Source organism: Leptosomus discolor, chromosome Z (genome assembly GCF_034619465.1).
Source record: "Leptosomus discolor isolate bLepDis1 chromosome Z, bLepDis1.hap2, whole genome shotgun sequence".
Classification (NCBI taxonomy): Eukaryota; Metazoa; Chordata; class Aves; order Leptosomiformes; family Leptosomidae; genus Leptosomus; species Leptosomus discolor.
The window spans coordinates 64,421,216-64,445,723 of record NC_141419.1 but is presented as its reverse complement, the minus strand read 5'-3'; the positions used below and the strand labels follow the sequence as shown (position 1 = coordinate 64,445,723).

The 24,508-nt window shown below is 42.5% G+C and overlaps 1 protein-coding gene across 1 annotated transcript in view; it reads right to left on the bottom strand.

Moving 5' to 3' along the window:
• PGM5 (phosphoglucomutase 5) overlaps positions 1-24,120 on the bottom strand; it is a 70,677-nt gene extending 46,557 nt beyond the window's left edge. Inside the window, exons 1-6 of the mRNA XM_086479616.1 lie at positions 23,860-24,120; positions 12,690-12,852; positions 10,120-10,266; positions 7,500-7,625; positions 3,734-3,924; positions 2,698-2,852 (exon numbers count right to left, since the gene is read on the bottom strand). Coding sequence (XP_086335742.1) covers positions 2,698-2,852; positions 3,734-3,924; positions 7,500-7,625; positions 10,120-10,266; positions 12,690-12,852; positions 23,860-24,120 — 1,043 coding nt within the window. The remainder of the gene's footprint in view (positions 1-2,697; positions 2,853-3,733; positions 3,925-7,499; positions 7,626-10,119; positions 10,267-12,689; positions 12,853-23,859) is intronic.
• Positions 24,121-24,508: the final 388 nt, after the last annotated feature.

The following is a 24,508-nucleotide window of genomic DNA, read 5'->3' as shown; positions in this document are numbered from 1 at the left end:
GTATTTTTAAACAACCATGCCCATGGAACTGAACAGTTCTCCACTTGCATTTGAAGGCCAAATTATAACTAACTCAAGCTGTCATACTTCAAGATGTAGACTGGTATGAATAAGAACAAAACCTACTTCTTAATCTTTGTATATAAGAAGGTCTGCTATGCACCTACTGCCCTAAATGGAATAAATGCTTATTTTAATAAATGACAGTCTAGATATGAGAGAAATATTTAAGTATTTAAGGGAGTTGTATTAGATTTTGTACTGGGTGTACGTGACAGGTTTTGCCAGTGGGGGCCGCAGGGCCAGCCTCTGTGAGAAGAGGCTGGAGCTGCCCCATGCTGGACACAGCCAGTTCCATCCAGCTCCAACAGACCCACCACAGGGCACCAGCAGCCAAGCTGGTGGCCCCTCTGGGAAAACATACTTAAAAAGGGTAAAAAGCTGCCCAACAGTGAGGACTGAGGAAGAAACAGCCCTGCGAACATCAAGGTCAGAGAAGAGGAAGGAAGAGGAAGAGCTGCTCCAGGTGCTGGAGCAGACTACCCTTCAGCCCATGGAAGGAGCCACGGTGGAGTAGATGGATATCTCCTGACAGGAAATGCAGCTGGTGGAGAGCCAACACCAGATCAAATTTTTTCCTGAAGGACCACAGACTATGAGGAAAGCCCATGCTGGAGCAGGGCAACAGTGTGAGAAAGAAGGCGTGTCAGAGGGGAGCTGTTATAGACTAACCCAAATCCTATTCTGCATCCACCTGCATTGCTTAGAGTGAAAGAGGTAGAAGAACGACAAAGTTGAGCCTTGGGAAAAAGGACTAGGGGGAAGACGTTGGTTTTCTGTTCCTCACTATCTAACCTATTTTAACTGGCAATAAATTAATTTTTCTCAAGCCGAGTCTTTTGCCCGTGACAGTAGGTTAAGACTTGCTTAAAGTGAACTACTGACTGTGATTTCAGGTCTAAGCTGGGCTCTTCAATGAGTGAGTTCAGCACTGGTACACGTAAGTTAAGCAGGTTATACAATTTTGGCCACCAAAGTATGAGAATTTCCAGACAGCATTATGGCATTTTTACAGAAAATTAAAGTTCAGGTATTTTGCACTGTCATTGTGTTTGTGTAAATGAGTCACAAAAGTAATCAACCTTGAAAACATCTAACTTTTAAATCTTCAGGAAAACAAAGGCAACCACAAAATAAAAAATTTTAAAAAAATTCAACTGTAGTGGATACAGACTGCAAACTTCATAATAATAAATATTTGTAAGAATGGCTGGGAAAATATTTACTTCCTTCCATCATTATCAATTGCTCAGTTTTATTTAACAATCAGATTTAGCTCCACAGAACTAAATAAGGCAGTAATTACCACGAGACAATCTGTGCTCCGAAAGGTCAAGTAAACATTGTCAAGAACATAATTCAAATAGTCAGTGTTATTGAAGGGGACTTCAGTACATTCTGACATATTTATGGAAATTTAAGAAAAGAAGACAGGCAAACACATTTAAATGTCACTGTTTCTTCATGTCTTACAGGAATGCAGATATCGCATGGTTTGCATCCAAAATGAACCTCTATTTATTTTATATAGTGTTTCAATATAATGGTAGCTTTCACTTAAACAATGAGATTTTTGGATCTCTAAACAGAATAAACAAAATACAACAAACCCTGACCTACCTAAGTATTTCCTTAAACTAGATCATACCTACAAATAAGGAATATTTCCCTGAAGACTCTGGCAAGCATTACAGGAAGCTCTTAGCTCTGAATTCAGTAACTTTTCAGAAATTTCCTGAATAGGGAAGCACCCTAACATCCTTGCTTTTCAAAGAGCAATCAACCTTTTCACACAAGCTACATTTCACTTTAAAATTACTGTTTCCTGATGAGACACATTTAACAGGGGCAGATCATTCTTGTGTTAGTAAAGCTATGCAACCAGATCAACACTGAGACACATTTGACCCAGTGAATGCTCCTTCCACACAGAATACATAAGGCAGTAATATTTAGCTTAATCCTCTTATGCCAATATTTACAGATATTTAGGCCTGGATGCGACTTGTTCAAAATTCAGCTGCTAACACAGGATGCATATCCAGCAAATCTTTGAAGAGCAGACTGGACTTGTCAGAAATAGCTTTACGTATACTTTTAACCTGGCTTGAAATTGGGAATGGATTTCATGACTGCCTGCAGTCCCTTCTGGGACATTTTGTATCACAATAGATGATATATTCCAATGGCTTAAAAGAAACGGGGGGGGGGGGGTGTTTGGGGTTTTTTTAATGCTAATTTAGTCCTGAATTAGTACTTTATCTGTTTTAAACTTTCACGACTTTCATAAGAAGGGCTGCTAGATTAGGCTGTAACCATTATTTACAAAGAAAAAGAATAAAGTTATTTGGAAAAGGAATTACCAGTCAAGAGTTTGTACTCTCAAAAAGATTTAACCTATTTCTTTCTTTTCCAGGCTGAATTACAATATATTCATCCAAATAAAGGTTGGCAAAACTAGTCCAGGTAAGATCGAAATATCATCAAAACTAGTTAAAACAATAAAGCACACAAATATTGTGAAAATCAGAAGCTCTTGTCAAAACACTTCACAATTTTTGAAATGGTATGTAGCACAAAACAGAGACATTAACTAAGGTAATGACCAAGGTGATACAAATAAATGTTTCATCTTACTTGTCCAAGGCTGTACTGGTAGGCATGCTCCTTCCAAATCCTCGGACACCCATCTGACAAAAGTATGGAATGCAAGACAGATTGGCAGCAATTATAGCCAAAGAATCTGATGCGTTAACAAAGAAACCATTTTGGCCAAGGATCATGTAGCGGTCCTGAAGAAGAAAAGAAATTCAAAAGAGCATCTTAAATTCCATGTTTTAGGGAGCAGCAATTTCTTTTATTACATCCACTGTAGGCAGGAATGGGTTACTCATAACCCTCTTCAGGCAAAGTAATTTATTGGCATCATCCTGGTAGGTTTACAATGTCACTAACACACTATGACACCATCACACCCTCCAGCCTTGCAAATCAAAGCTCCAGATCAGTCTCTAGCTTCAGCCTCCTATATGACACTTCAGTAGGTCTGTTCCTGCCAGGGAATGCTTGTGTAGGAGAATCTTTTTGCCAATGACACGAACTACACAAGGAGTAGGAGTGTTTACTGACAACAGAAAACAGCTTCTGTTCTTCAGAACCTTTTCATCTTTCTCCCACCCTGATACCACAGAAAGTTGTTTCTGTAATACTTCGCTGTTTATAATGCTGATAATATGACATTAAAAAGAACAAAACAAACATCATGATTCAGTGCTTTATTTAGTTAAAAATCCCTCAATTCACAATGTTAACCAAAGAGGACTTAGCTTAATTACTACTTTCTGTGACAAGTCCATATGATTTATATATGCTGTCTCTTCCTAACCAGGGAATAAAAGTGTTAAACTAGTATGCAGTAAAACCAGCCTAACATTTAAAGAATTCTCATTCTGCATTCAAATCCAGCTTGATTCGCAGTCATCTGCAGAGATAAATTACAACATATGCGTCTGATTTATGGGTTGCAAATGCTATCAGCTGTACCTGAAAGTAATATCACTTGCAGCTTCGAGGGCTTACTGAAAAGCAAATAAATTATACTTACATGTCCCATATCTGACCCCAGACGAAACAACAACTATGGTAAAACCTCCAGACAGATCAAAATACTCACTCCATCAGCATCAAAAGCAGCTCCAAATCCATACTCGCCACCTCTCATAGCCTCCAGCAAGGCAGTTGCATACGTTAAATTGGGATCAGGAGGCTGTCCACCAAAATCTTCCAGAGGAATACAGTTTATGGCAGAATTTGCAGGAGCTCCCAATTCATCACACAGGATTCTTCTCACATACGGTCCCATAACTGCAAAAACAGATATCTGCCATGCAATCACAAAAGTGTATGCTTGACATTCAAATTTTTCACAGCACCATGGAGACTCAATATAAAATATATTTTCAGCAATTTTATACATCTGTCCTAGCAACCAAAACCAAATTTATTTCACAGAGGAGTACGTGATTGTCCCCCCAGTAAATAATCAATTGGCAGTTGTGGTGGTTTGGTGTCTGGCGGGGTTTTGGCGGAGTTTTGGCAGCAGGGTAAGGGGCCACAGAGGTGGCTCCTGTAAAGGGCTTCGAGAAGTTCCCTCGGCTCCAGTTTTGGACCCGCCTCTGGGCAAGGCCAGACCAAAGGAGCCTCTGCGAATAACTATTTAAGAGCGAAAGAAGGGGCTGATTGTGTCTCTTTGTTCTGTTTGTGTTGGTGAGCGAAGGGGGATGGGAGAGAGCCAGCCCTGCGGACCCCCGGGTCAGCGAGGCAGGAGAGGGGGAGCTGTGCCGGAGCAGAGGTTCCCCTGCGGCCCGCGGGGGGGTGGCGGCTGAGCCCCTGCAGCCCCTGGAGCCCAGCAGTGGCCCAGAGGTCGCCCTGCAGCCCGCGGAGGGCCCCGGGCCGGAGGGGCAGGGACCGGGCCCGGAGCAGCCGCGGCTCCGAGGCAGCCCGCGCTGGAGCCGCCCGTCGGTGGGAGGGCGGCAGCCCCGGGAGGGACCCGCCCCGGGGGGTTCTGGGGAGCTGCGGCCCCGCGGGAAGGACGCCCGTTGGGGCGGTGGGTGGAGGGCTGTCTGCCGGGAGAGGGACCCCGCGGTGGGGCCGGGGAGGGCTGCGAGGGCCCCTCCGCCTGAGGGGGAAGGAGCCGCGGGGACACCTTGTGCTGACGGGCTGTGACCCCCATTCCCTGCCCCTGCGCTGCTGGGGGGGAAGAGGGAGCAGAGCTGAGCCCGGGAACACCGGAGGGGGGCAGGGGGGGAAGGGGCGTTGTATTTAAGAACCTGGTTGTGTCTCTCATTTTCCTTGATGGTGGTGATTGTTTGTATTAAATGTGTGTTGTTATCCCCAAGTTGAGTCTGTCTTTTGCCCATGACCATGACTGGTGAGTGAGCCCTCCCTGTCCTTTGCCTTGACCCTCAAGCCTTTTTGGTTGTATTTTCTCCTCCCCATCCCTCAGGGGACTGGGTAGGGGCCAGTGAGCGGCTGCGTGTGGCTTTTGGAGCCAGCTGGGTAGGCTCAAACCATGACAGCAATTCAGCATTAAGAACACAGTTCCCCACTAGTGGAAGTGAAAAAGTAATCAGTGAATGGTGTCCGATGCAAGTTTTATTTACCTATTATTAGTAAAGAAATTATGATACACATAGAGCATTTTCTTCTCACTAGAAAAAAATAAGATGCTATTCTATGTATCCTAGAATGCAAACAACAGTCTAACATATAATAGCAAGGAAAGTAAACAGTAGGAGAATACAAATAGGAAACAAACTTACCTCAACATTCCAATTCATGCTAAAATTACAACAGGTTTATCCATGAAATAATTTTACCACATTTTAGTTACTACCATGTAGACAATAAACAAAAACTTTCTCAAAATTAACTCCAAAATAACTTCTTTATTTTGTTAAAGATATGGCCAACTAAGACCCCAGCTCATGCTACTATATATCATAATTATTACATGTATTTGGGTGAATGGACACTGACTGAGCTCTCTGCATCCCTGTCACAGGTGTGAACAGGTCACTCAGAGGTTAAAAAATTCATGAGTGGTTATTCACTCTTTCATGCTCTCTCTGCTGCCTTACTCCCAAATCTTGCTAACTGGAGCAACTTTAACCCAAGGTAAAACTATGCGAGAAACTTGTGTTCAAGAAAATTTAGATGCTAATTCTGTAAAATATACAGTAAACAATGATTCAGCTTCTTATCAAGAGTAGACTCCTGACAAATTATGGTTTTGTACACCAATGTCAAACTAACAATGTCTATAGGCACAGAAGCGTATTCCAGAGGTGCAGAGCTAAAGTAAACTTTGGAAGATGGTTTGTCCACGTACACATGTGGTCCTCTCTAATGTTTATTATATTGTGGCTGGTGACGCACTTTTGGCTAAAGCATCTCATGCCCAAAGTCTTTTGATCTGATGCCACTAAGAGAAGGACAAACCCCAACTATCTTTGGTAGATTGCTCCAGTAGTTATTCACTGTTAGCCATAAATATGTGAGTTACTTTCCAGTTTGAATCTGTCTGGCCTCAACTTCTCGCTATTAACTCTTTTTGGTATTTTGAGGTACAGAAGACTAAGAAATAATTTTTCTGCAGAAAAAAAAAACCCACTCAACTTTCTCTGTTGGATAAACAAATATTCTTGTATACACTTACTGTATGTGTACTATATATTATAATATCGCTATTTCTCCACCAAGATACAAGTCATAAAGCCAATTCTCTACCACTTTGTGAATAAAGTAAACAAACTCAGTCCTTTAAAATTTTTGTAACGCATCAGTTTTTCTAACCCTGAGCCAGACTATGCATCCTTTTGACCTCATGTAAAAATTTTCAGCTCAGTTACAGATCTGGACATCAGAGCTCTACAAATTATTTGAGTAACATCCTCTCCAGTACAGTACACAACCAGAGGCAGTGCCTTCCTCATTGCTCCCTCTGCCTTGTTCAAGGACACCATCTGCCATTTAGCTACAGCCTGGCAAAACTGGGTGTTCACATTTACTGTATGCCCACTATAACCTTCTGCCACAGCCTGTGAACGCTGAATGTATGCTGACCTTTTGAACAGTGACCATCAGGCTGTACTAGATAAAATGCTTTACAAAAGCTTTGTAAGTCTGTCCAGCTCCCTTTATCGGTCTGTTTTTGTAATCCCATTGAAGAATAAAACTTGTTGGAACTTGTTTTCCATAAGATAATGTTGAACAGCATTACTTATATTTCTATCCTTCAAGTCATTATCTGTAGAAATCTTTATTTATTTTTTCATGATGTGGCCTGTGATAGATCTTATATTGATCTATGTTTCCCTGAGTGACACAGCTGATAATTTTTTAATATTGGCACAAAATTAGTCTCCTTGCTGTCTTTTGTGACACTTTCTTTCATCTTGTCCCCAGTACACTTGAATTTTTTAACAGTTAACGTTAGTGAGACAGAGGTCTCAGCCAACTGTTTAAGGACTCTTGTGTGCAATTTATTCAGACTTAACTAATTCTATATCACTTAGAATTTACTCTTAGTATGCATTGCAACCTTCTTGGTTACTGCACACTGCAACATACTTTGTCACTCTTTTATGGAAAGATTACCTCATCCTGCTTGCTTCCAAATGCAGAAAGAGAACATTTATTGGACACACATGCCTTCACTACTTTATCAAGAAAGATAAACCTCTTTGCCCAATAAGGGACCTAACCCATTGCTAAGATCCCCTTTGTTACTATAATGTTCAAATCCTTTTTTACTACCCTTAATGTTCCTAAAAAGTCTAACTTTTATATGCTGTACCTTTATTGGAGTGTACCATCTTTATTGGGAAGCTATTGCAGTGTACCTACAATTTTGTTGTGATAGCAACTTAAGTTCATACCTCCATTCATGGCATCAATCCTTATTTTAATCTGGTTGGGTCCGGTCAGCAAATTTCTGATTGCATTGAAGTCAAAGATACTTCGAAGGAGATTGAGGTAGATATCCACAGAATCCACAATTTCCACTAGAAAAAAATAGGTAGAAAAAACCCCAATACAGTTTACACATGGGAAACTATCTCTTTCAGTACACTTCCACCAACCATGCACCTCGATCAAAATCAGAGTGTGCAAGCTCTACACAACATGGATTTGTTCTGAAGCCCACAGAGGCGAAGTCGAAGACTTCCACTGATTTCACTGTGGTTACCATCAAGCTTTAAGCCTTGCAAAGATCAACAGATTTGCCTGCTAAAGGACTGCAGAGATAATGTAAGGTGACGTTTCCTATTTCACTGAAAATATCCATAAGAACACATTATATCAAAGTAAACTCTTTATTTCTATATTCACTAAATTACTGAACAACTTTTCCAGTCAATAAACAGGTTTATTCTCAGAGGACGGAAGACGTCCATGCCGAGTTGAAGCCACACAGCCTATTCTTCTATCTGACAGCAGTATCTAACAGCACCATTCCATCAGGAGAGACATACAACCTATTCTTTTTGGCTTTAGCACCTGGAATATCTATCTCCAGTTTGTGGTGAATCTACCACTATACTTTTGCATTTTATACCTCACTAATTTAGGAAAATTAGGCTCATATACAACATCTGAGTTTTGCTAAGGTCTTGCTAATTTCAATTCCAAATTAATAAAAGCAGAGCACTACAATTTTTCTAGTTCTTTTGGAAGTAAAACATTCAACCAAAATGAATCAATGAAAGTAAGTCTGTCATAACGAAACCAGTTACCAAACAACAGTCGAAAGCCATGTTTCTCAGTCATCTTGGAACTTACTACTTTTCCTGATTTAAATAAAAAGCATACATTCTACAACTGTCTTTTTATCTAGATAAATTAATATCTTGAATTATTTCAGTTACAAGTTAAATTATTACTTAGAATTTCAGCTGGTTTTCCTCAAAATGGCCTAATGCTCTTTAGGATAACATGAATATGACACAGACATTTCTTGATGCTGAGAAAAATCGAGACAATACGCTTGAATGGAGAAACAAATAAAGGGCTCTCAGGACTGAAAAACAACCTGTAAAACCTATTTGAAAACAAGTTAATTATACGGTATACACTGAAAATCTTAAGGATTCCCTAAAATCACATTATTGCGTATCTTTATATATATATATATATGATGTTTAATAGGTTCTAACCTTCACACTTATGAACAAATGCCTCAACTTCATTGGAGCTGCTCACACATGTTAAGATAAAGTGCATGTGCAATTAAAGTCTAAAAATTATTTCAGCTCCTGCCAAATCCAACTGCTTTACTCTCAGTTGCTTCAACACATCTGTAGCCTTGATTCATGGGAGTTAGTTCATACAACTGAAAAGGCAGAAGTTTAGAATACATCAGATAGTATGTTAAAATACTTTTTAAATTATTTTCATTCTTTCCCCACTTTCGTTCTGCATTCAGACCTGTGTAAACTATACTTATCCATGCACTTGTAAGCCAATTATATTGCTTCAGTACGGATCCCTGGCAGCTCTGCTCTCCCAGGATGATGTATTCTGGGAAGCAATGATTGGGAAATTATTTTTCTTTAGAAAAACATTCAGACAAATTGCAATTATTTTTAATCTATTTACAAAACCGGTAGGGGGGGAGGAGTGTCTCATTTTCACACAGAAAAATGCAATTTGGAGTGATTAAAACATTGAAAAAGCAAAATTTAAAACTGTGGCAATCATATGATTCCAGAGTGGTGCTAGAGCTGAATTTTCTTTGCTTTTTGTTTGCCTAAAAAGCCGAACATGTTCTTTGCAAACAAGAAAATATTAATTTAAGATTTTTTTTAATCAAAAACTTTATCAAAATGTACTTTGTCTCAAAATATAATGTTTTGGTGGAAAAAAAATGGCTTTAATTCTAGGACATCAGGAAGGAGAAAGAGTCCTTGAGGCCACACAGAGTTTTACAGTATTTGAAATACTGTCTGAATATTGTCTGGACCCCTTTCTTTGCATTTGACTCCTTCAGGACAAAAAGGCTGTGTTAGCTCATTTTAAATCAAGTGTACGCGTAAAAGTATTCATGTGCCTAATATTAAATATGTGCTTAAGCACTCTCTTTACATTTAGAGTCACTGGAGGTATAGTGCCTTACACATCCCACAATTTTTCACAAAGTGTGAGCAAAGAATGAATAAACTGAGACTCTCACAAACTCTTTTGTCAATTAGACTTCCATAAGCAAATCATTCCTAGTCAAAAACTGTTTGTGTTTGTTGTTTAACTATTAGCAAGCCTAAGCACATATATTTGGCAAAGGTATTTGACTAAATGATAAGGCTTAAAAGTCCATAACTCAGCTTCCTCATGTGCAAAACAAATGCAACACTTACCTATACTGCCTAATATTTTGAGAACTTGTAGCAAGGCATTTTGAAGAATTAAAGTTCTGTTTAAATAATTACCCATTATCCTTCTGCAGCAACTCTAGTACTTAGAATCAATAGATGTAGCATGCATAAAAGCACACATCGATACCTCGGAAAGGTTTGAATTTGTTCTCCAGATCAAATTCTTGTCTTCCTAGGCGTGATAAATCAACTCGGAGGTCAGGACAAATGGCATATTCCTCCAAGGTTTTGCTGATTTGATAGATTTTATCTGAAACTATATCTGGAGCAGGTCCTATAAGAAAAAAGAATGAGTGGGTTACTTTTTTAAAATTAAGGTTCTCTACTTAAAAAGTGAGTGCTATAGCAAACATTTTTCTGAATATATTTAAGTTATCAAGGAATAAACCCAGAATTACGGTAAATAAGGTCTGTTCTCTTGGTGTAACACAGATATTTTTTTAAAAAATTTAACATGGAAATACAATGCATTGCTCACAACATTTTGATTCACATAGAGTATTTAAATCGATCATTGTCCAGGGCAGGGGGCATGAGGGAACCAAAAACCCCAAAACTGTCTTTCTTTGTGTTTATTGCTCAAAGACTGCCATTTTTCTACACAGAATCTCAACATCACATTTTTTCATGAGACATAAATTTAAAAACTCTTACCAGTTTAACAGTGGTGTTCTCTTGCAGTTTTGCTCCAATGGCTTAACGAAATTGTCAGAATTCAATACCTTAACTGCTTAACAAGTAATTATGACCTGAAATAGTTATGTCATTCAGGAACAGAAATCACATCTTAGTTGTGCATTACTTTTATTGCCAAATCCTGAGGACTGGCTCTATTTTTAAAGATCTACTGTCAATCAAATCGAAGCTGTAGGCTTGATGCAAAAATTACCAGATGAGCTACACCATATGTACTGCAAGAGTTGAGTCTGAGTTACAACAGAAGTCCTTTCTGGGTTATCTGACTCTTCATTGCTCATATTAAAGCATACACTCCCACTCTGAAAAATTATTTCCTTTATTCTCTTTTACTTTATGTTCTCTCTCTTAATCCAAAGCCTCTGTCTTTTCAGTGCTAGCTTCCCACTACTCTAGCAATGCTGCTATATTCAGCACAGCTTTGCCACATAAATTAGCGTGTTCCCTCTCAGATACAGTGTACCAGATGGTCCAAGGCAATATAATAAGTAACAGTCACTTAACTCTTCATTTGGCTTATAAAATGACTTCTTATTCTTCTAATCCAAACCCACCCAAGGGGTGAGGACAGGTTTCATTAGCTCCAGATCATACTTGATAGATGGCTGTATTGTCTACTGATATTTCCAGCTATGGAGATCCCACAGTGTCACCCCACATTCTCTCCTACAGCTATAGAAACAAACCGCTTCTGCCTGACCTGGATCTGCAAAACAGACTGAGCGAGAATGCAGAGCAACAATAGCCTTCCCTAGGAGCTTGTCATGGTGCCTAACCATTCTCTTAGTTCAAAAGTCTTGCCTACGACTCAACCCACATCTTCTCAGCTGCAAGTTAAATGAACTACTTTTCATTACAATCCTTCCTGATTATCATAAATAATTGAACTTTGTGACCTGTGCTTAAGGAGCATTTCATATTTAAAGCTTAATAGCCTGTTCGAATTTTCTTTAAAAAGGCAAAGCACACTAAAAAGAATGCCCCACCAACTGTTACCCATTTATCAAAGAGATTTTAGGTATATGTGGTGTTTTAAAGTTTATGGAGTGCTAATGGTTTGGCTTGCTATGTTCATGCTGTGACCCTGGCTGTCTCACTGTCTGACCTCGCACAGTCCCTTTAATCTCTCTGGGATTCAATCCTACTCTGTTTATAAAATCATGCTGGTTTAACCACACACATTTTTTAATTAAACAATGGACGAGCAAGAAGCATTCTCTTCTCAAGTTCTCCCACCTTCAAAATGAGGAAGGAAACACTATTTTAAAAGAATTTTTCATTTTTTCAGACGGAAAGCACTCTACGTGTGTGAGGTATACAAGGTGTCAGCAATTGTCACCATGATGTTTTTTATGGGTGTACACAGATCTATAACATAAAACATACATAATGTATAACATACCTACAGGTGTTAGCTTGCCAGTTTTGGAAAACAAGACATTAGCTATATTATATAAATAAATTCCATTCTTCAACAGTGGAATTGCAACAGTTAAAATGGTACAACCCCCTCCCTGGATAAGAGCAGTTATTTCCTGGGTAAACACGAGAACTGCTTTCTTCCATACAAGACAATGACTTATACTGCTTACAGCACTTCTGAAATTACACGCTTTAAAGTAAATGCCAAGACAAGCAACACAGAAATATGAGCAAAACAGAGCTCCCTCATAGGCATCTTTATAAAAGGATCAGAACTGTTACAATGATCTGGCAGACTACATAAAATGCTATAAAAATGGGATGGCAAAGCTCTTCTTTCTAGAAATCTTACAGCTACCACAACGACTGCAGTCAACATGTAACCCTTACTGTACAGACCCATGTAAACAAATACACTCCTATTACAGAAAAAAAAAAAAGAGGATATGCATATGTTCTTCATAGTTTTAACAAAGTAAACAAAAAACTCATCGTTAAAGTCAGCTAATTATCCTTGTCTGTACATTTTCATCATATCAAGATGCAACATTCTAAGGCGTTATTAAAAAAAAAACCTACCTCCATTGGCAACCTCAAACTTGACTCCAAACTCTCCTCCAGGTCCCCCAGGACTGTGGCTGGCTGTTAGAATAATTCCACCAGCTGCTTTGATCTTTCGGATGATACATGAAACAGCAGGTGTAGATAAGATACCATTCTGTCCAATAACCAATCTGCCGATCTAGGTGGAAAAGCAAGTCAAAGAACTCTGAATGGTACTGAACTTATGAAAATTAATAAATAAAACACACACGCACACATACAGGTATACATGCACAGGAGAGAAACTGTAAAGTCCTAGTGTAGAACCTATTCTTTTGCAGAGAAATATGAGTTGGTTGCATGCTAATCTGGAGTGCTGGCAAAAAATATTGTACTCTGGCATGTTTAACCCCAGTAGCCTGACAGCAAAGCAAGAGCACAGCCATGACAGTGATTTGCAAAGCTCCAAAGCATAGCACTGGGCTATGATCCTGCTATCAAACCTTTCCCGGTATCCCCACGAACCAGCAAATCCCCTCAAATATCAATATAGTTCAGGGCTGACGGTGTGGATGCAGTTTGCAGGGTCGGGGCTTTAACTAGCATAAAAGCGAACATCAAGCAAATTGCCTTTCACAGAGCAGCCTCTCAGAGCAATCTCAAGTGTCACTACATACTAGGACCTGTAGTCTCTGCAAGTCACATCTCTACTACCAAGACACCCTTAGATGTAGAATCAGAATCATAGACTCATGGAATCACAGAATAGTTTGGGTTGGAATAGACCTCAGATCCTCGTCCAACCTAATCTTGAATGTTTCCAGGGATGAGACATCTACCACCTCTCTGGGCAACCTGTTCCGGTGTTTCACCACCCTCATTGTAAAAATTTTCTTCCTTATATCCCGTCCAAATCTATCCTCTTTTAGTTTAAAACCATTACCCCTTGTCCTATCACTACAGGCCCTATAATTGCCCACATCTTTCTTACAGGGCCCCTTTAAGTACTGAAGGCTGCAATAAGGTCTCCCCAGAGCCTTCTCTTCTCCAGGCTGAACAACCCCAGCTCTCTCCACCTGTCCTCACAGGAGAGGTGCTCCAGCCCCCTGATCATCTTCTGGCCCTCCTCTGGACTCACTCCAACAGGTCCATGTCTGTCTTGTGCTGAGGACTCCAGAGCTGGACACAGAGATCTCACCAGAGTGGAGTAGAGGGGCAGAATCACCTCCCTCCACCTGCTGGCCACACTTCTTTTGATGCATCCCAGGATATGGTTGGCCTTCTGGGCTGTAAGCACACATTGCCAGCTTATATCTGGCTTTTCGTCCACCAGTACTCCCAAGTTCTCCTCAGCAGGGCTGCTCTCAATCCCTTCATCCCCCAGTCTGTATTGCTATCAGGGATTGTTCCAACCCAGGCACAGGATGTTGCACTTGACCTCACGAGGTTCACCTGGGTCCACTTCTCAAGCTAGTCCAGGTCCCTCTGGATGGCATCCCATCCCTCAGGCATGTCAACTGCACCACTCAGCCTGGTGTCATCTGCAAACTAGCTGAGGGTGCACTCGATCTCATCTTCTTTGTCATTGACGAAGGCATTAAACAGCACTGGTCCCAATACAGACCTCTGAGAGACACCAATCTCCATCTGGACATTGAGCCGTTGACCACTAATCCTCTGGATGTGACCATCCAGCCAATTCCTCATCCACCAAACAGTCCACTCATCAAATCCATATCTCTCCAATTTAGAGAGGATGTTGTGGGGGATCATGTCAAAGGCCTTACAGAAGTCCAGATAGATGACATCTGTAGCTCTTCCCTTGCCCACTGATATAGTCACTCCACCACAGAAGGGTATTAGGTTGGTCAGGCAAGACTTGCCACTGGTGAAGCCATGCTGGCTGTCTCAAATCACTTCCTTGTCCTCCATGTGCCTTAGCATAGCTTCTAGGAGGATCTGTTCCATGATCTCCCCAGGCACAGAGGTGGGGCTGACAGGTCAGTAGTTCCCAGGTCTTCCTGTCTACCCTTTTCAAAAACGGGTGCAATGTTTCCCTTTTCTCAGTTGCCAGGGACTTCACCTGACTGACATGACTTTTCAAATACCATGGAGAATATCAGCCAGCTCCCTCTGGACTCTGGGATGCATCTCATCAGGTCCCATGGACTTGTATATGTTCAGGTTCCTCAGGTGGTCACAAACCTGATCTTCTCTTACAGCAGGAGGGACTTTGCTCCCCCAGTCCCTATCTTGTGGCCGTCCACTCAAGAGTGTGGGAAGAGAGGCTGCCAGTGAAGACTGAGGCAAAAAAGTTGCTAAGTACCTCAGCCTTCTCCTCATCCATTGTTACCAGTTTGCCAGACTTGCTTATTGGGGGAGTACACTTTCTTTAACCTTCCTTTTCTGGTTGGCATAACTGTAGAAGTCCTTCTTATTACTCTTTGCAACCCTCGCCAAGTTCAGCTCCAGCCACGCCTTGGCCTTCCTGACCCCATCCCTGCACAACCGGGCAGTGTCCCTGTACTTTTGCCAGGATACCTGTCCCTGCTTCCACTGATGGTGCATTTCCTTCTTGCCCTTTGGTTTGCCCAGCAGGTCTTGACTCAGCCATGCTGGTCCCTTGCCTTCCTTTCCCGATTCCTTACACTTAGGGATCAAGAGCTCTTGTGCTCTATGGAAAGCATCCTTAAAGATCTGCCAGCTCTTGTCCCTGAGGGCAGTTTCCCAGGGGTCCTATTGACTGACTCCCTGAGGAGATAGAATTTTGCTTTCCTAAAATTCAGGGTCCTGACTTTACACTTTGCCTGGCCCATATCCCTCAGGACTACGAACTCCTCCAGTGCAGGATCACTGCAGCGCAGGCTGCACCCATCTTGACATCATTGATTAGCTTACTCAGATTGGTGACCAGCAGGTCCAGTATGGCATCCCCTCTGGTAGGGCTGTCTATTACCTGGCTTAAGAAGTTATCCTCTATGCACTTCAGGAGTCTCCAGGATTGCCTACAGCTTGCCATGCTACTTTTCCATCAGGTGTTGGGGGGCTGAAGTCCCCCAGCAGGACAAGAGCCTGTGAGCACAAAGCCTCCTGTAGCTGGATTAGGAAGGTTTCATCACTAGGCTCCCCTTGATCAGACGGCCTGTAGTGGACACTAACCACAAGGTTCCCTTTGTTGCCTCAGTCTCTAATTCTTACTCGTAAGCTTTCAGCCTGCTCGTGGCTGTTCTTCAGAGACAGCTCTTCACACTCTATCCATTTCTTGATGTAGAGGGCAACCCCTCTGCCCCTCCTTCCTCACCTCTCCCCTCTGAACAGCCTGTAGCCATCAACGGCTGCACTCCAGTCATGGAATTCATCCCACCAAGTTTCAGTAATGGCAACCAGGTCATGGCTTTCCAGCAGCCATGCCACCTTCTTAAAGGAACAGCACTTAATTCCTTTGAGGTATTTCACTGGTGTTTCCCTGTTGGCCCCTATTACCTCAGGAGCCCCTGGCTCCTCTCCTCTCCATGACTTCAAGTATGCTGCAGTGTACCCAGCACATCTCAGAGCCAATGTCCTGCCCTATAGAAAGTATTGCTCCTCCTTCAGCCATCAGTGACTCCTTGGCTATTCTGGATGAAAAGGGTGTGTCTCCCAGGGCATAACTCAGCAGGGGAAGTTCCCATCACTCTTAAAGTAAAAAAAAAAAAGCTTTCAGGTGGTATCATTAAACACTGACTCAACGTGTTTGGTATTATGTGTAGTTCCACTGCAACGTTCCCATTTCAAAACCTTGCCTTCATCCCCTACACAGATACTACAGCTCAAAATAAATAATCCAGGAACGAACCAGAAATGTATTCATAAAGAAACACAAAAGAATTCCAGTTCCTGGGAAATGGGTAGATGCAAAAAAAGGAAGGGAGAAGGGGCAGTTCATGTCACAGATGAGAACTGAGGCAGCTGCACATGTAGCTTAAAAGAATATTGCAAAAGTTTGGGGTTTTTTAATATCCTCACTCAAAAAAAAAAAAAAAAACAACCAAAAAAACCCACAACCCACCACTATTGAGTAGTAGTCTAGGAAGTGGCAGGGGTGGGGGGAGGGAGAGAGAGAAGCAGAATACTGAATCCTTCCCATTCCCCATAGAAAAGCAGACTGGGAGTTCAAACTCAGATTTCCTGCTTTAGTTTGAGGGAGATTTGATAGCTTGACTGTCTGTATGGCAAAGTAACAGCACAGCAGGTGTCACTACCTGCCTCCTTTCTATAAAGAGCTATTCTTTCACGTACAGATGACCTTCTTCTGGGTCCAGCACTTGTGTGAGGCCCTTAACTGTTATTTAGAAGTGGGGTTTCAAATAATTTCAGAAAAGCAAAGGATTAATGCATGCCTGTTTTTGTGAACGATCTTAATAAAAAAATAAAGATTTCTACACTGAAATTATCAACTTCTAAAGTAAGCCCAAGTTACTTTTTTACTAACCCTCACAAAGCACGAACTATGGTTAGCCATTTCTCTTTCACTAAGAATTACAAGATCTACTTTCAAATTTAAAAAAATGTGCAAAACAATGCATTCTATTAACTGAGATTTCTACCTTAAGATCTGATGATAGGATGATTGTTTGTCTGCCTGGTTCTCTTTTCACAGTTCTTGCAGATAATATTGAAGCCTATGGATTATTGCTAGAAAACAGGAAAGCTATTAAAATTGTAAGTACAGTGCATGGAAAATCTTCAAGGTTCATTTGACTTGCTCTTGCTATATTGGGAAAATGCTTTGTTTCACCACCTTTTTTTCTCCCAGGTTGGAAGAATTCTGAAGGAAATGAAAAAAATTAAGAAACAGAAAACTGTGGTTTCTCATTTTTCCACTATAATGAAAATATTTCCCAGGGAAAACTAATAACCTTTGCAGGAAAAAAAAAAAAAAAAAGGAAATCAGCAGAATCCACATTTTCTGTTTCAACAGATTATTTTAAAGCAGTGCTTCCACCCACTGACATGGTCTGTCGGTGAGGATAGGAGTGTATATACAGCTAACACATATACAACACAGCTGAACCTCATTTCCGCTCACTTTAGTGGTACTGAACAATTTTATTTCCTATTTAAGCCTAGCAATACAGTTTCATTAACCTACGACTGAATGATTAAGAGCAATACCATCTTCCTTATCATAGGACTTGATGCCAACTATAACATAAATACCTGTGATTATTTGCGGAACAAAACATAGCAGTGAATACAGTTTTCCTTGAAGAACATTAAATTTTACACTTGTGCACTGTGACAGCATCTACTTGTGAGATTCTGTATTACTTTCTGACTTCACGCCTCTCCTGCCTTCCCACTCTTGCTTCTCCCTGAAGGTAAAACTAAGCAGTGATTTACAGCACGTGTATTTGTAAATCTCTCAATTTATCATAATTTAGCGACCAAAGGAGCAATATTAAAGGTGTTATTTCCTTCACTCCTAGCTCCAAGCCAAGGGAAGCAGATGATTAAATGTTATTTCACTGATTACAGATCAAAATTGGTATCTCTCTTACTGATCAGATTCCTTCACATTTATGTAATTTTCTTCCCATCTTTTAAAACTCTTCTGAATTTCCAAAAGCTACATTTACATTTTATTTATTCAACTGCTTTGAATACTAAACTACTTCAAAAATACTTTCTGTACAACCCTACTTGTTACCACAGAAATGCAATTCCTACATTTTGGAAGAAGGAAGACTTTTTCTTTTTTTTTTTTAAAAGCAGAAGCATTTCCAGTTTTGAGGGCTGACAACTGACAGACACACTTTCACCTCAGAAAATGCATAGGGTAAATGCCATCAGGAGGGGCACTGAAATCACCAGGAGCTCTAGCATACACTTTGACTCACTTTTAGAATCATGCTCAAGAAAGAAAACTTTCCATTAGCCACATAATTTACTGTTTTATTTAAACCAGTGCCATGTCAGTAATTCAAAAGTCAAATGGAGAATTTTTTTCAAATTGTTCTGAATTTGAGTGTGCCCTTTTACGGCTTCTTTTCAGTCCATGAAGCAGCTTTTGGACAACATGCCACGTCTTGCAAGACTGTTGTATTTATGCTGTCATTTAATCACTCTTGCCAATTGTACTGAAGCTTTAGAAAAAACACACAATGCTGGGAAATAGACTTTAACAAACTCTCTTCCAGTCTATGTAACAGTCTACCCATGTACCTTTATCATGGAAAGAAAAGCATGATGAAAATAAATACTGAAAATGTTTGGTTTGACTATTATCTCTCCCTTCTTTAAACTATGAAGCATGTAGAAAGCTAGAGCAATGACTCAATCTTCCAAATACAGCTGTCAGAAATGGGTGCCAGCTCTTAAAACAGTATTGTGTATGGGTAAGCAAAAGGAACACGACAGGAATTACATTTTGAGAAACGGTGGAAAACAACAACACTGAATCTATCTTGAGGTACTCAAGTATAAATGCATTCATACTTGCACACAGGCTTATCATGAGCACATGTTCTCTGTACTTCTAAATCTAAACTAGTGAGGTTTAGATTTTTGCCTTCATGCACACCGACACTTTTTAAAGTAAGTAGAATACTTAGATTATTCAGAATGCACAAATTACCTGGCACTCTCTCTTCATTGTATTTTCATTTTTTTTTCCTGTTCAACAGATGCTGCTCAAACCAGTTTTCCCATTTTTCTGGATGCCAAATATTAATACGAACAGCAGTAATTTGCTTTGCCTTCAGTATTTGTCACAAGGCTATTATTTCTACACTACTCGGAAATATTATTTATTATACTAACTTCTATACTACAGAAACACTGCAATATTTAGTATTCTAAATTAAGGATGTTGAAAGTGAAATTACATGAATGATACACGGATATTTTATTTGCAGTGACTACTGCAAAGAGCTTCACCTTATGTGAAGATCTTCAGTGCTTTTACGAAACTCCCTGAGGACAGTGCAGACCTTAGAAATGTACTATGCTACCCATCTTCCTCTGTTCCCTCCATTTTGGTGGCAACCTCATCCTCTCGTGGCCCAGAAGCTGTTCCTTTTGCCTCTGAACCAAATAATAAACTGACAATTAATTCATTTTAGGTAATAAACACTGAGATTTACAGACTTCTCACAATCTAGGCTAAAACAGTAACCAAATAATGTCCATGTACTGACTCACAATTAAAGTTCCAGTAATATCCTTCTGAAAATCTTGGACAGTTTCATAGCATGGAAAGATTATCTTTGGAATTCAAAAACTTGCATGGCTACAAGATCACAGGCATGTAATGTCTCTTCTAATACTGTGCTCCTACACCACGTTCTATTCTGTCACTCTGCTTCTAGTAACAACAGCAGAAACAAAGACCATGATCCTCAGCAAACAGTTACAGCTGAAAGAATAGTCACCCTAACAAGTACTTAACAAGAACATTTTTATGCAATATTACCACTTGCAGCTGTGTTTTCAGATGATTCAGTTGATTATCATGGAGTCACTTAATGCTTTTTTTTATTATTTTTGCCAGCAATCTCTCACATGCCTCAGTCAATTAAACTTGAAAGAATACGAAGCGAGCAGATTATATCCCAGACAGCACAGGGCTGTGCCTTCCTATCTTTTCCTACAGTATCCTAAAGATGACCAAGCGCCACACTCAACGTAAAAGCAAATATATCACTCATACAGGTCCAGGGAGGGAAGGCAAGATTTGCATGGAAGACCATGGAAACTAAAAACAACATGGTACTATAAAGAAGACAACTGGAAAACTCTCTGCCATCTCAAACTTCTACAGCATTACTAGTAATACTCCATTCAGAGCATGATCACCAGCTTCTGATCTGCCACCGAGACTCACAGGCAGCACCTTCTCATTTAAACCTATCTTAAACTTTGCATTAAAAATGAGACACCACATACAGCTGAAGGGTCTAATGAAATACTTGCATCTAATTTGTAATGGAACTGTGCTATAAACAATGGAGCCTTTTACCTCAGTTCTTCCAGATATTAAGTTATGAGGACATTACTACTGTCAGGACACAGGTGAAAAGAGAAATAAAGCCTCAGACACTCTCCTACCACCCCACTTTGCAAAACTGCTTGTTGCAACCCAGAATGGTACAGGACCTCTGGCCTTCCTCATGCTCACCCACCTTCCCATGACATGCAGTCCCTTACCCAAATGTGTTTGCTGCAGCCCCAGCTGTGTCACCCATCGAAGGGTGACCCTGGTTAGCCACCTTCAGCTTCGAACAGAAAGATGTGGAGCAGCATGCGCTGATTACAGCTGCACAGCATGGAGCAGCCTGTGGCTGTTGCCACCAGAGGAAACCAGAGGCCATAGATGTGGAGCATGTACCTGAAACCCCAAGCTGGAAGGCATGAGCCAGAGGGACTGAAGACGAGAAGATGGCAGGCCAAGCACTGGCAGCTGACCGGGCAGGGGGCCTCATCTCATTCCTTGTACTGGGGCCTATGCCAACTGTGCTAGGCTGTTAACACAGGGGGAATGCGGGGTGAGTCACCAAATTAGAACAAGGGGAACCTAGCAACTCTAAAGGGCAATACATTTACAGTTGATAATAGAAAATCCCTTTTATTTTTGTACTCAACAGGCACAATCAACCATAACACTCGGTATGTGTCTTCCAGGAAGGAGATTCAGGTTCAGTTTATCAGCGCTACGTGGCTATCCCTCTCCTGGCACTCTGGGGCGGATAAAGGTTTTGAACGCAACTTCAAGGCTTCCACACATTTCATCCGATCCTGCCCACAGCAGCACACTGCTTTCCTTGTGATACTGGCTACATGCCTTCTAATGACATTAACCTCATCCAAAGGGAGAAATCTTTGCCCTCAGTAGTATTCCCTTCCTCTCCTCCTACTTACATAGCGCAGCACTAAACAATGCCTTCAGGGAGGTTTAGATATTTCCCCAGCAGATCTATTTTAACAGCCAAAAAATAAAACACACAAAGGGTATTCACTAAGTAAATGTGAGACTTATGCATTTAACAGTGTGCTTGAGAGAAATGGGGGTGAGGGTGAGCAGGGTGAGGATGGTAGAGAGGGGATGGAGCATGGAAATGGGAAGTCTTTTCAGTATCAGTAGCACCCCACCAGCTGGAATGATGAATTTGTGAAGACTGTGTCATTAGTAAGAGTATCACTCTCAAATTCAGGTATTTGTGGGAACTGCAAGAAGAAAGCTTGGGGTTTGGCTTCAGAAAACACTAGGGAGAAACTGTGTTTCCAAGACATTTGCAGTAACTTAAGAAAGGGGAAGCACTACTACAGCAAGGTGCCAGAAACACATCAAACTGGAAATCTCCTGAGGTCAAAAAGACCTGATCTTCAGGGGAAACAGAGCAAAATGGGGAACGTGACAGAAGCAGCAGGAAGAAGGCAAGCTGACAGAAAAAATTAGTCAGGAGTCCTGAATACAGCATAACCTGGCTGACAAGAGCCTGGTCTTCTAAACCCTAAACTTCTTGTCTTCCTCAACACCTCAGTCCTTGTGGTCACCTTGTGGCTGTAACCCACTCTGTAGCTCCTACCACTGTGCAAGGGCAGGCAGGACAGCTCTTGCTGGAGGGCTCTTGCTTTAGCTGTTGCGCTTTATCCTGCCTGGTCAACAAGTACAATTCTAGCAGTGAGGTTTTCTCCACTGACCTACGTAGGGGAAGGGGCTACGGAGCAGCACTCCTCCAAGCCCTGTCCTACCGTCCTCACAATGGCCCACACAGCAGCCCACTCCCACTGCTCTGCACTTCCTCCCTGCACACTCACTTCCCACCACTGCAGACGAAACACCATCACAAGTGTCCTCGCCTTTGCCAGTGTCCCCCACGACAGCCCTCCTCATACCCTGGGCCACATAAGCCCTAGCCTCCACCAAGCCCCTGCACAAACGGCAAGTTCGCAAAAGCTAGCCAGTACATAATGCAGCCAGTCTCTCTGAAATCTCAGGTATCACTCAGGGTCTGCTTGATAGTATCAGCGTGGTGAGAATGAGCTTTAGAAATAAATTTAAAGTACTCATTATTTTTACCAGGCTGGCTAATCCATATAGCTCGTATGTGATAATAAATCAGCAGGGAAAATTCAGACACATACAGAGATTCATTTTGAAGTTGAAAGATCTCCTGGTTATAGAACAGGACTGCATTTAAAGAATGGAGCTTTAGAAAAAAAGAAAGAGTAGATTCACAAAAAAAAAAAAAAAAAATTTCTTCTGACAGATCTGGAGAACCAATTTCGTCATCATAATAAGAGACGGCAGCTTCAACTCTGCTTTGAAGTAGAAACTTCAAGCCTACATTAGCTGGTATTTCCAGCTTTCTGCACATACACACCAACACATGAATGTGCATGTATCCATCTGTAGACTTGTGTTTCCTTCCCGAGTTCTTTCCTATTTTCAAACTGCACAAGAAAAGCAGTAACCCATCTGATCACAGCAATATTTACCACTGTTACTTCTTCTGTTTTTTAATTTGTTCACTAGTGAACAATAGAGAAGAACAATTATTTTCTTAAGACACAACCAAAATGCTGAATTCCTCTTGCTTCAATAATACCATTTTCCTTGAATATTTTTAAAAGATCCTGAGTAGCAGAAACACATCTGGTACCTTCATTTCCAACACACTTATTTTTAATTCTGCTACATTTTCTCCTGAAGAGTCAACCGTGTTTTCCAGCTCCCGTCCCTGCCTCAGTCTAAAACAAGGTGTGAAACAGTACAGCATGGCCAGCAGTCTCCTGTGTTACGGCACGACCACCTCCGTCAAACGCGGACAAAACCAGCCACGCCAAAGCCCAGCGGCACGGCCTGAAGGACGTACGAGCCGGCGGCACTGGGCTGACTCGGGCGTCCGAGGCGCAGACCACCGAAACACAGCCGGACGCGAAGTTCGTCTCATTTTTATTCACACATTCAGCGCTCCCCGGGTCATGACATTCAAATGTTCTCCCTCCCCATCCCTACGCGACCGCTCCGCGCTTCCTCCGCGCAGGGAGGAGCCGGCGCGGGCAGGGTACGGGACCCGCTGCGCGGAGGCGACGGGGGATGCCCGCCCGAGGCGGGCCGGTGGCGGCTGAGGGGGCCGGCAGGCAGCGGTGAGCGGGAAGGCCGCCCCGACAGGGAGGCGTGAGGGCGGCGGGGATGGGGGGGGGAGGGGGGCGGCCCGCTTACCCCGTTGGCCGCGGCCATCTGGACGACGATCTCGATGGCCGTTTTGCTGAAGTACCTCCCGTCGCTGCCCACCACCATGGTGCAGCCCTGGCGGTCCCGAAGGTCGACGGAGGAGAGGAGGCTCTGCACGAAGTTGGGCAGGTAGTTGCGCTGGCTCTCGAAGAGCCCCGTGGGCCGCCGCAGCCCCCCGCCGCCCGTCGGCCGCTGGTCCTCGTAGGGCGCCGTCTGCACCGTCAGCACCGGGATGGGTGTCCTCTCCATGGCGGCGTCCCGCGGTGGCCCCGCTGGCGCCCGGCTGTGGCTCCGCTGGGGAGCGGCAGCCCCTCACGCAGGCTGCCTCGCCGGCGGCGGGGAGCAGGGAGGCGTTCCCCTGCCGCGAGTTGCAGCGGGGCCGGGCTCCCTCACGGCCGGCCCCTGCGGGGCCGGAGGCGGGCTGGCTCAGTCCCCGGCGGCCCGGCGGCGGGAGCCCGGCGCCGCGGGGGAGCCGGGGCGGGCGCGGGGTGCGCGCCGCCCCTTCCCCCGCCCGGCGGGGCCCCCGCCGGCGCCTCGCCGCCCGCAAGGACGCCCGGGGCTCGCCAGTCCGCTGCCGTCACGTGCGGCCGCCTCGGCCAAAAATAACCCTGGAAAGCGAAGCCGAGAACGGCGGTCT